This window comes from Ictidomys tridecemlineatus, chromosome 2, assembly GCF_052094955.1.
Source record: "Ictidomys tridecemlineatus isolate mIctTri1 chromosome 2, mIctTri1.hap1, whole genome shotgun sequence".
In the NCBI taxonomy this organism is placed as follows: Eukaryota; Metazoa; Chordata; class Mammalia; order Rodentia; family Sciuridae; genus Ictidomys; species Ictidomys tridecemlineatus.
Genome location: NC_135478.1, coordinates 9624672 through 9636288, shown reverse-complemented (window position 1 = coordinate 9636288; position 11617 = coordinate 9624672). Strand labels below are relative to the sequence as shown.

General features: G+C 51.9%; 2 protein-coding genes and 1 long non-coding RNA gene across 4 annotated transcripts; 2 read left to right on the top strand and 1 right to left on the bottom strand.

Moving 5' to 3' along the window:
• Nucleotides 1-2301: 2301 nt before the first annotated feature.
• On the bottom strand, nt 2302-8195 carry LOC120891515 (uncharacterized). The gene is made up of 2 exons (XR_005735989.2): nt 7974-8195; nt 2302-7388 (listed from the first exon to the last, which is right to left on the bottom strand). It is a non-coding gene; the product is annotated as an uncharacterized LOC120891515 (long non-coding RNA).
• Klf1 (KLF transcription factor 1) lies at nt 5238-8621 on the top strand. 2 transcript variants are annotated; one of them, XM_078036895.1, is made up of 3 exons: nt 5238-5384; nt 5979-6804; nt 8040-8621. In XM_078036895.1, exons 1-3 carry the CDS (start codon nt 5298-5300, stop codon nt 8213-8215), a joined length of 1089 nt encoding a protein of 362 aa, XP_077893021.1. In that variant the 5' UTR covers nt 5238-5297; the 3' UTR covers nt 8216-8621. The 2 variants fall into 2 exon arrangements, with proteins under 2 accessions (XP_077893021.1, XP_021589477.1); XM_021733802.3 differs by lacking the exon at nt 5238-5384 and having other exon boundaries at nt 5778-6804.
• Nucleotides 8622-9267: 646 nt separating this feature from the next.
• Nucleotides 9268-11615, top strand: Dnase2 (deoxyribonuclease 2, lysosomal). Its single transcript, XM_005336210.5, has 6 exons — nt 9268-9531; nt 9673-9853; nt 9955-10033; nt 10228-10392; nt 10480-10677; nt 11072-11615. The coding sequence occupies exons 1-6, from the start codon at nt 9437-9439 to the stop codon at nt 11410-11412; spliced, it is 1059 nt and encodes a 352-aa protein (XP_005336267.2). The 5' UTR covers nt 9268-9436; the 3' UTR covers nt 11413-11615.
• The last annotated feature ends 2 nt before the right edge of the window (nt 11616-11617 follow it).

Genomic DNA, 11617 nt, shown 5'->3' with positions numbered 1-11617 from the left:
CTGGGAACTCCCGTCGAGGGGAAGGTGGCCTGCGAGTGGGAGACCCTAGCCCAACTGTCTGCCAATCTATCCCAGGAAACACGTGTAGCTACGTGTGGGAGATCTTGTGTGACTCTGTGCGTCTGCTGTGATTGTGCCCGAGTGTGCCATCTGTATGTAGGTGGGACTGACTATGCATGTTTGTGGCGTTCTGAGACTTGGGATGGTGCATTTGGATTCTGCCTTAGCGGCTGTGTGTATGGGATTGTGTTTCTCTGGAAATTTGTGTGATATTGTAACTGTGCGTTTCTGTGATTATTTCTGCATTGGTGTATATTCTGTGGAATTGATTGTGCTTTTCTCTCGTATGATTCTGCTTATATTCTGTGGTTGTAATTGTAATTGTGTGTAGGTATAATCCTATTAATAGTTGGCTTTACAAATACGTTTGTGTGCGCGCTCGTGCATGCATGTATATATATATGTGTGTGTGTATATATATATATATGCACATCCTCAGCCCTTTATTTTTTAATTCTGAGAAAAGCTCTCATTAAATTAATGAAGCATTGCTAAATTGCTGAAGCTGGACTTGAACTTGTGATCCTCTAATCTTAGCCTCCTGAGTCACTGTGCCTGGCCTGTGGACATGTGATTCTGAGATGACCAGAATCTGTATATGATTGTGTCAGAGTGATTACGATAATGCTTGTGTCATGTCCGTGGGTTTTTATGTCTCAGTTGACTGGGGGTTGTGTCCAGGTGTAAACTCTGTGTAACTGTGCCTGTCAGTGTAGTGTGTCTTTGTGCTTTCTTGTCTGTGTACAAGCTTTTGCAGTGATATTCTGTGTGATTGTGTGTGTGAGACTCAGTGGTTTTCTTTTCAGGTGTGGCTGTTATCTTTGGGGTTTGTTTGGTGCTGGGGATCGAACCCACACCCTCATGAATGCTAAACACTTACTCTACCACTGAGCAACACCCCTCCCTTATTTCTGTGATCATATGACTGCTATTTGTGTATTAGTCTGTGGTTGTGTATCTGTATGCATCTGTGATTCGATCTGTATGCCGTTTTGTGTGGTTATGTGCCCAGGTGTGATACATCTGTGCCTAAGTGAGCAGCTGTACTCATTAGGTCTCTCTTGTTGTTGTTGTGCTACGGATTGAACCCAGAGCTGTGTGCATGGGAGTCAAGCACTCTACCAACTGAGCTATATCCACAGCCTACTACTAGGTCTCTTTAAGGAGCATTTGTATGTCATGCATTTGAATCTGGGAATTGAGTGCCTGACCATGTCCTCTGTCTTACAGTTACACATCTACTGTGACTTGCCTGTTTACCAACTGAAGAAAGCCCAGAAAGCAGGAGGGCCTTGCTCAGTGTCACAGTGGGTCTAACCAGGGCCCTTGCCATCCACATTGACACTCTAGAGAGTGATGTTATTTGGTGGGCCCTGCTTCTCACATCATCTCTGACTTAGTGTGGGATTGTGTCTGAATGTGATCATTGGCCTGCCTATCCCTAAGTGTCTGGGGCCTAAGTCCCCCTGGACCCTCTCACCTTCTGGGCCCTTCTCACTCTTTTTTTTTTTTTTTTAGTATTTTTTTAATATTTATTTTTTAGTTTTCGGTGGACACAACATATATATATATATAAAATGGACACGATATCTTTATTTATTTATTTTTTTTTTTGGTGGTGCTGAGGATCAAACCCAGTGCCTCACACATGCTAGGCAAGCGCTCTACCACTGAGCCCCAGCCCCAGCCCCATGGACACAACATCTTTTTATTTTATTTTTATGTGGTTCTAAGGATCGAACCCAGCGCCCTGCGCATACCAGGTGAGCACATTACCACTTGTGCCACATCCCCAGCCCCCTTCTCACTCTTAATATCCAAATAAAATGGTTCCAGTCCTTCTTCCCACACTGCAGGAAATCCATCACTACCCTGAAATGCCTGGGATTCCACACAGGTCTCCTGGTCACCTCCCTCCTCCTGTAGCTAGTGGCTTCTCTCCTTTCCACCAAAGCCTCCTTCCTTGGTGCTGGTATGGGGCGTTGGAGTTCTCTGATGCTCGTTAGGGGTGAAGGAGCGATGACAACATACATGCTGGAAAACCCAAGTTGAGATTCAAACCTTTCTGCTGTAAGAAATCTATCATTCCTCCTGGCCACACACTCCAAGGAACTTTGTTTCCCAACCAGATGTCACCTAACCCCTAGACCCCTGTCTTCTTGCCTCATCTTGAAGAGCCAAACATGTCTGTGTAGTGCCTTTTTTTTTTTTTAAGAAAGAGTGAGAGAGGAGAGAGAGAGAGAATTTTTAATATTTATTTTTTAGTTCTCGACGGACACAACATCTTTGTTGGTATGTGGTGCTGAGGATCGAACCCGGGCCACACGCATGCCAGGCGAGCGCGCTACCGCTTGAGCCACATCCCCAGCCCCAGTGCCTTATCTTAAACAGAGATCTCTCCCCAAGAGAAACTTTGCCTTCCTCTCCAGAAAACCACTCCAGTTACAATCAGTTTATTTCACTGAGATGAAATACACATCACATTAACCATTCTAAAGTGTAAAATTCATTAGCACAGGCATGTAATTTGACTGGCTGGGTCATTTTTAACTTTTGAGGAACCATCAAACTTTTCCAGAGCTGCGGTTGTGACTCGTGGTACAGCGCTTGCCTAGCACGTGTGAGGCCCTGGGTTCGATCCTCAGCACCACAGAAAAATAAATGAAGTTAAATAAATAAATAAATAAATAAACTTTTCCAGCTGGGTGAGGTGGCACATACTTGTAATCCGAGCTACCTGGGAGGCTGAGGCAGGAGCACTGCAAGTTCATGAAAGCCAGCCTCAAGAACTTAGCAAGATTGTCTCAAAAAACAAAAAGGGCTGGGGATGTAGTTCAGTGTGTGGGGCCCTGGGTTCAAACCCCTAGCACAAAACAAAATAAGCAAAAAGCACCTGTTTCCCATAGTGGCTATACCACCAACAGTGTGATTTCCCACGGTTCTGATTTCTCCACGTCCTCACCAACACTTCCATTTTGTTCTTATAATTCTCTTTATTATCTAGTTCACAGTGTTGGAGATTTAACCCACAGCCCTGGGCATGCTATGCATGCACTCTGGTCCTGAGCTGCACCTCCAGCTCTATTATATTTTATTGTTGAGATGGCATCTGGCTGTGTTGCCGAGGCTGGTCTCCAAGCCCTGGGTTCAAGTGATCCTCCTGCTTCAGCCTCCAAGTACCTGGGACTACAGGTGTGCACCACTATGCCTGGCTATTTTCCATTTTTAAAAAATTACAGCCATCCCAGTAGTTGTACCAACCCTGCTTTTTACCTTTCCCTTCTACCCCAGGGTATGCAAATTTTTTTAAAAAATTTTTATTATTATTGTGTGTGTGTGTGTGTGTATATATAAATTTAGAGACAGGGTGTCACTAACTTGCTTAGCACCTTGCCATTGCTGAGTCTGGCTTTGAACTCACAATCCTCCTGTCTTAGCCTCCTGAGCCACTGGGCTTACAGGTGAGCGCCACCATGCCCAGCTTTTTTTTTTGTCTTTTTTGTGTGGTGTGTTTATGGCACACTATGACTGGTCTGTGGTGACACATCTGTGTCTGGGTGAAGCTGTGTGCTGTATTAGGACATTTGATTCCATGTCCCTGTGATTGCCTGTGCTTGGCTGCTTGCGCCCCCTATGGTTTGGCAATGGTAACTCTAAATTTGTGGCTACATATTGTGTCCGGGGCAGGTAGTGTGCTATTTAAAGTGCAGATTTGGGGGAGGATGTCTGTGATTTTATGATGTATGGTTGTGTGCATGACTCCATCACTATGTTTGTGGACAGCTGTGTGCAGCCATGTTTTATTTTTTTGTGTCTGAGGCCACCTCTGTTTTAGGGGGTTGTGCGACGTCAATAGTTATAATAACAACATACCCAGGAATCTCCGTGTGTCTACTTTGTTGTGGCCAAACTGTATCAGTGGGATTGTGTAACTGGGATTTTTTTCAGCACCTGTCATGAATTCTGTATCTCAGGACTGTGTCTGTAAATATTGTGCAATGCTAAGCAATATAGTATCAACAACTGTTTGCATAGCATTTACAGTGCATTAAGTATTATAATTAATCTGGCGATGATTTAAAGTATTTAAAGGCTGTAAGAAGATTCTATACAAATAGTGCCATTTTGTATAAGGGACTTGAACATCTGTGAATTTTAAAATCTGGGAGGGAGGTCCTGAACCAATCCCCTGTGGATATGGAAGGATGACTGTATATGTACAGAAACCCTACTTTCTGTGTGGTTTCCTGGAGGAAGAGATCAGGAACTTGTGTCACTATGTAATTGCATGGCTATGTGTAGCTAGGAACTGTTTCTGGGGCGTGAGGTTGTGTGCCTATCCAAGCTCCCCAGGCACCAGAGTGGAGGCCTCTCTTGCAGAACCTCAGTGTGGTTCATTCATCGAGCAGTGGCCAGGCCCAGAGCCAGGGTTTGGGTCTCCTGCTTGATCCAACATCCCATCCCTGCCCCCATCACCTTGAAACAACTGTAACTGCACCAGCCTCCCCTTCCCCATAGTTCCATGCAGTGTCCACTGAGAGTCAGTGGTAGGCAATGGTTGGCTGATTGGCAGGGGCTCCCTCCCACCACAGGGTTCAGACCCGGAGAGCTCACATCCCAGTCAGTATGAAACCAAGCTAGTTTGCAGACCCAACCTCCAGCCCTCCCCCTCACTGGGGACACAGCTCTGGGTGTTCTGGGCCCCCACCTGATAGCAACCTCCGACATCTGGTGTGTCTGATAATGCCTGGCAGGGAGTTCGTGCCAAGTCCCGCCATCAGCACGGTTGCTGCTGTTTATTGGGGAGGGGAAGGGCTGCAGAGTCCTATTGGGGAACAAGAGGGTCCCACAGCCCCTTCCCAGAATATGCATTCTGTCACTTGCCCTTTCTCCAGAAAGGTAAACTGAGAACAGGCCTCTAAGCTTCTTCCTCTTTGAGGACTCAGTGCCTCTTTACCCAGCACCTGCACCCTCAATCCCAGGACCCCCCCCCCCAACCACTGACATCTGACTTAGCTTTGAAAACAGAATCAGTCTTTCAGGCCCAGCCCCAAACAGTAGGAGGTGAGGTCCGTTCCCCTGAAACAGTGACCCCTGCCTTGTCTGTGCCTTATCAAGGGCTGCAGCCAATCAGCTGAGGGCTGAGAGGAGCCCTCCAAGGGGCCCAGAGAGCCTCAGAGCCCACGAGGCAGCCAAGGGAGAGGAGGCCTGAGGTGCGGGGTGAGCACCAGCCAGCCATGGCCACAGCTGAGACTGCCTTGCCCTCCATCAGCACGCTGACGACCCTGGGCCCCTTCCCGGACACCCAGGAGGACTTCCTTAAGGTGGGGTCAGGTGGGATCCAGGTGGGCTGTCCACAAGTCAGTGCTGTGGCCACAGGTTTTGGGGGGAGGTTAGGCCTGCATTTTGCCTTGGTATTCTCCTCCATCCAGGTCTAGGGGGTTCTGAGGTTTGGGATGGGGCCTATTTCTGAAATGGAAAACTGAGGTGTGAGCTGAACCCCTTGCATATTTAGGCTCAGAAGGACAAACAATGAACCCAATATCAATTGGAAAGAGTAAAGCTATCTGGGGTTTTTCCCGGTCCTTGGGACTTAATCTTATTGGGAGATGGGGAAGGAGAGGGAGGGTCTGGGGGGGAACTGAGTCAAGGTTGGGTTTCCCCAACTCAGCCTCCCATCCCCAGTTCTACCACCCTTCCCCCATCCTGAATATGGCTGCAGATAAAGGAAGTCTTATCTTCTCTCTCCAGACAGACCTATGGACCTCTGTCTTTGGAGCTGAAGGAGAGTTAGGGGGGTAGTTTGGGGTATGACAGTCAGACAAGTCCCCTTTCAGAAGCCTCTGGCCAGCCACTGTCCCTGGGTAAAGTACCCCTCGGTGTCTGCTCAAGTCTCAAGCTGTGCGCTCCCTCTCCAGTGGTGGCGTTCCGAGGAGGCACAGGACATGGGTCCAGGTCCCCCCGACCACACGGGGCCACCCCTTTACGTGGGCATGGAGTCGGAAGACCAGCCTAGGGAGAACGAGGACAATGAGAAGGACGCGGCCGCCGACTGGGACCTGAGTCTTTTGCTCACCAACTTTCCGGGCCCGGAGCCGGGCGGTGAGCCCCGGACCTGTGCTCTGACGTCCAGTGAGGGCCCCGGGGCGCAGTTCCCACCGCCGCCTGAGACTCTGGGCCCGTATGCCGGCGGCTCGGAGTTTTCAGCTGGGCTCTTGGGCTCCGAGGAGCAGGCAGGCTGGGTTCGCCCTGCCCAGGGGGCGACAGCTCCCAACCCCTTAGTATCACCAGCCCTGGCCCCAGCCCCCGAGCCCAAGGCACTGCAGCTGCAGCCAGTGTACCCAGGGTCAGGTGCGGGCTCCTCGGGTAGCTACTTCCCGCGGACCGGGTTTTCAGTGCCCGCGGCTCCGGGCGCCCCCTACGGGCTGCTATCGGGGTATCCCGCGCTGTACCCAGCGCCGCAGTATCAAGGGCACTTCCAGTTCTTCCCCGGTCTCCCGGCGCCTTCGCCTGCCCCCGTCGCGACCCCATCCTATCTGAATTGCCTGGGACCCGGGACGGTGGGCACGGGACTCGGGGGCTCCGCAGGAGACTCAGGAGTAACTACAGACGTCGCTCCATCTAAGCGCGGTCGGCGACCGTGGACGCACAAGAGGCAGGCTGCGCACACGTGCGCGCACCCGGGGTGCGGCAAGAGCTACACCAAGAGCTCCCACCTGAAGGCGCATCTGCGCACGCACACGGGTAAGGGGGCGGGGCCCGGGCGCGCAGCCGGGTTAGGACGGGACCCCAGAGCAGAGCCCCGCCGCAGAGGGAGAAGTTAAGAAGGGCGCGGGGGCTAAAGGCGAAGTGCAGGCCGGAGGGCATGTTCTGGACGGCAGAGGCAGGGCTACAAGCAGAGTCACAGCAAGGGGCGGGGCCGAGTGAGCGGGGGAGGAGATCTGGAACTTTCTGGGCAGAGCCAGAGAGCACAGCACCAACGCTGGAGGAGGACCGGGCAGAAAAAGGGCCTGGAAAATTGGGGGAGCGTTTCAGTACTGGGGGCCGACTCGTAAGAGCTGCGCCAGGGCTGGTCGGAGAGGCAGAAGTCTGGACGAGGGGTGCAGCTAGAGGAGGGATTGTGGGGAGGGTTCAATCTGGAATGCCAGAGCCACTGAGGCCATGGCCAGCGTTTCCAGGCACGTGTTTGCTTGGTGTTGAGGCTGAACCAGACGCGTAGGAGGCGTGGCTAGGACCCAGCAGGATAAGATGGGTGTAATCAGTTTCAGGGTCGACTCACTGGGGAAAGGCCTGACTTCCAAGCAGGTCTAGAGCGGAAGAGGGGAGAGCTGGGAGACAAAAGGCATAAAAAGGCACTGGGAATGTGACTCGGTGGTAGAGCATTTGTCTGGAATGCTTAAGGCCTTTGCTGCAATTCCCATCACCACCACCAACAACAACAACAAAAAAATAAAATAAAAAAGAAGTTAGGTCCCGGGAGTGATAGACAAGGGTTAGGCCAAGTGTATACTGTCCCTCAAGTGCAGCGAGGAGATCATAACCACTGGACACAAGGCCTGGAATACGGAGGTGAATTTCAGGGTTCAGACACCAAGGTCAGGGGCGAGGTTACACAGCTGCTAAGGGCTCCCTAGTGCAAGAAAGGGCCTGGACTATTGGAGGCAAGACAGAAGGACGGGGTTGGGGCTGTCCTAGGACAGGGTACTAGGGCATAGGAAGTGAGGACAATGGTGTAGGGTGCAGGCTTGGGCCCAGGAAATGAGAGTGTGTGTGAGCCAGTTGGAGGTATAGAGGAAGAAGAAGGGTGCATACACCTGCAGGCCCCTGAAAATGAGTGTTCCTTTAGTATTATACCCTAGATACCTCACTTGCCCCACCCTAGTTCTGGTCCAGGCTGAGAAAAGGGATGTTACCTGATGCAGCAGACCCAGGGACAGGGTGGGTCAGACAGTGGCACTCACAGCTTCCTTGCCCCTTAGGAGAGAAGCCATATGCCTGCTCGTGGGATGGCTGCGGCTGGAAGTTTGCACGCTCTGATGAGCTGACCCGTCACTTCCGGAAACACACAGGACTTCGTCCCTTCAGCTGCCAGTTCTGCCCGCGTGCTTTTTCACGCTCCGACCACCTAGCCTTGCACATGAAGCGCCATCTTTAGGCCCTGCCCTGGTACTTGGATCTTGCCAGGAACTGGGGAATATAAAAAGTGGATCCATGCAGGGTTGTTTTCCCAAGGACAGAGGACCCTTGTTTGGACTCCACAAATCCACGGAAAGATCAGGAACTGACACAGACAAACCTAGGGGAGTCTCCAACCAAAGGGAGCCACACAGAAATATCTAACAGTCACACAGACCCAGCGCAACAGACCATCAAATAAATGGGACTCAGACCAGCTTGCAGGAAGCCCTGGACAGTGGGAGGTGGGTGGTGTGAGGTTTCCCAGAGACCCGGGGCCTGCAAAGGGGCTTCATGCCAATGCTCATGAACCTCCACATCAGTTGGGAATGGTTATGGGTCCTATAAAAATGCCCTTCCTATATAAAGCTTCCTCATTGACCTGACTGGATTATGAGTGTTGGAAGCTGGAAGGAAGTTGTACCACCAGAGGTGATATGAGGTGGGGGGTACACATCCTCATCTAAACTTCGATATCCCCTCACTTACGATGACCTGGGCCTTCCGGGCACTGCAGTGCTTTGTCATCCCCTTTCCACTTCTAAGACTAAGCACCGTCCTGTATCCTGTCTTGAGCTCTGGGGACATGCACAACGACAGTGTCCCTCCATTTAAGAATCCTCAGACCGGCCCCAAAACGTCATCACGATCCAAGGTGACTCAGCTAGCTCCGTGGGGGGGGGGGGGAGCCTGAGAAAACATGCAAAATGAAAACAGAGAAGAAGGGGAGTATCGGTCCCCTTAAGAGAACACAGGTGACAAGAGCTGGGCCTAACTTACAAGGCAAGAAAGTGGAGGAAACCCAAACTTGTGCTTGATTCAGATGCGGAAGCTAGAGAGGGTTCCAAAAGAAGAGTGGTCTGAGATTAGCCTCCCAGAGAGAAACCGGGGCGGGACTCCCACAGAGGCCCCATCAGAGGCGGTGCACCGGACCGCCCCGCCCTAAGGGGGCGTGGCGAGAGGCGGAGTCTGCGCCGCGGCTGGCCCTGTGGAGGGCGGGCCTGCGGGGAGGCGCCGCCTGGAGGGGAGCCCCGCCCTTGCAGGGGATGGGAGGCTGTCTTTCCAAATCACTGCCTCGGTTCTCAGAGGCGGAGTTTCCACCCTCGAGATGTTTCCGCCCAGGTTTGGGGAAGTAAGGGCCTCTAGGAACTTGTGACCCGGTTCCCCCCTGTCTCAACCCAGATTCCTCAATTCCAGCCCCATGGCAGCGCTGAATCGGCTGCTGCTGGTCGCTCTGCTGTGGGTCCCTGCCGGGGCCCTGAGCTGCTATGGGGACTCGGGGCAGCCTGTGGACTGGTGAGCCAGCAGGCCACGGGGCTGGGAGGGGACAAGGTGCGGGAGAGCCGCTGGTAGCCTCTGGCGTTGCTGGGTGGTTCCATGAAGCATGGAGCTTCTTCTCTTCCCCTTCTCCTTTTCTGTGCCTTCCCCAACCTCCAGGTTCGTTGTCTACAAGCTGCCAGCCCACAACCACCCTGGGGATGCGGTCTGGAGGGGAATGCGGTACAAATACTTGGACGAGAAATCAGGGGGTTGGCGCGACGGCGCGGGGTCCATCAACAGCTCCACAGGGGCCGTGGGCCGCAGCCTGCTGCCGCTGTATCGTGGCAACACTAGCCAGGTGAACGATGCTGTCCCAACCTGGGTGTGAGACTCTAGGAGAGGCCCCGCCTGGGGGGAACCTTTAGGTTACTCCTCTCTCCCCCCAACCCCCCATCCCAGCTGGCCTTCCTACTCTACAATGACCAGCCGCCTGACTCCAGCATGGTTCAGGACTCTTCCAGCCGCGGGCATACGAAAGGTGAGTCCTGGTCTGGGAGCTAAGGAGGGGCCCTGTTTCCTTATGCATTTTTTCCTAAGCTAACATTTGACCTCATGGAGGGTGGGTATCTGTTCCCTGCCTACACTCTCTCCAAGACCCCATGCAAAATGCAGATAATCTTGCTTGAAGGGGAATACTTTGAGCAGTCCCCTGAGCCCTTTCTTCTGGTTCAGGCGTCCTGCTCCTGGACCAAGAAGGGGGCTTTTGGCTGGTTCACAGCGTGCCACGTTTCCCTCCACCCGCCTCCTCTGGTGCATACAGCTGGCCTCATAATGCTCAAACATATGGACAGACTCTCCTCTGTGTGTCTTTTCCCCTTTCCCAGTTCTCAGAGATTGGTGAGTAGAGTTAGCAAGGTAAGTCCAAATTCCCCTATCAAAAGTTGGAATGATCAGCCTCACTTTTCCTTCTTCCTTGTCCTCCAGGCGGGCAACTGACCTACACCTACCCCCTGGTCTATGACTTCAAGCTGGATGGTGTCATTGCCCAGAAACTCCCCATCCTGGAGAAAGTGGTCAGTGGCTCCCATGTTACCCAAGAACCCTGGAACAGCAGTGTAACACTGGTGTCACAGGCAGGGACCGCTTTCCAGAGCTTTGCCAAATCTGGAAAGTTTGGAGATGGTAAGCCTTGAGGCTGGGGGTGGTATGTTCTTTGTGGAAGGGCAATCTGGTGTAGCCACGGCTTAGAACAAACCAAGATCAGGTTTCTTTGGCAGCCATAATCACATGAGAGGTAAACAACCATCAGGGTTCAGATTTTGATTTCTGGCTGTGTGATGTGTGATTTCATCTGAGCCTGTTTTCTTGTCTGAAAATGGGAACACCGATGCCTACCTTAAAGCATGGTTGTGAATGAAGTGATGCACATAAAGTCTCTGGTAAGGGCCATTAATGTTAATGTTGTCATTCTTGCAGTTGATGAGAATTGACAATTGAGCCCAGAGACAGGGAGTGACCTAGGGAATCTCTAGCATTGGCCCTGCCCCTGGCCATGTCCTCTTTCTATTTTCTGCAGACTTGTATTCAGGCTGGTTGGCCGCAGCTCTTGGCAGCAACCTGCAGGTCCAGTTCTGGCCAAATTCTAGAGGCACCTTGCCCTCTAACTGTTCAGGGACCCAACACGTTCTGGATGTGACCCAGATAAGCTTCCCTGGACCAAGTGGACCAAGCTTCAATGCCACAGAGGACCACTCCAAATGGTGTGTGGCCCCAGAAGGGCCCTGGGCCTGTGTGAGTGACATGAATAGGAACCTCCGAGAAAAATATCGGGGTGGAGGCACACTGTGTGCCCAGCTGCCTGCCCTCTGGAAGGCCTTCCAGCCCCTGGTGAAAAACTGGACACACTGTATAGAATAGAGCAGAGTCAGCAGAACAAAAAACTAAGCCCAGAAGAACAAAGAACTAAGGCTTGGGAACATGTTTGGATTTGAGTTTGAATCCCAGTTTTGCCCCCTCTTAATTGTGTGACCTCAATTATGTGCCTTAGTCTACAAATCTACAAAATGGAGATTGTAACACTCCACTCAGGATTGTTGAATAAAAGGAAATCCTTTGGATGATG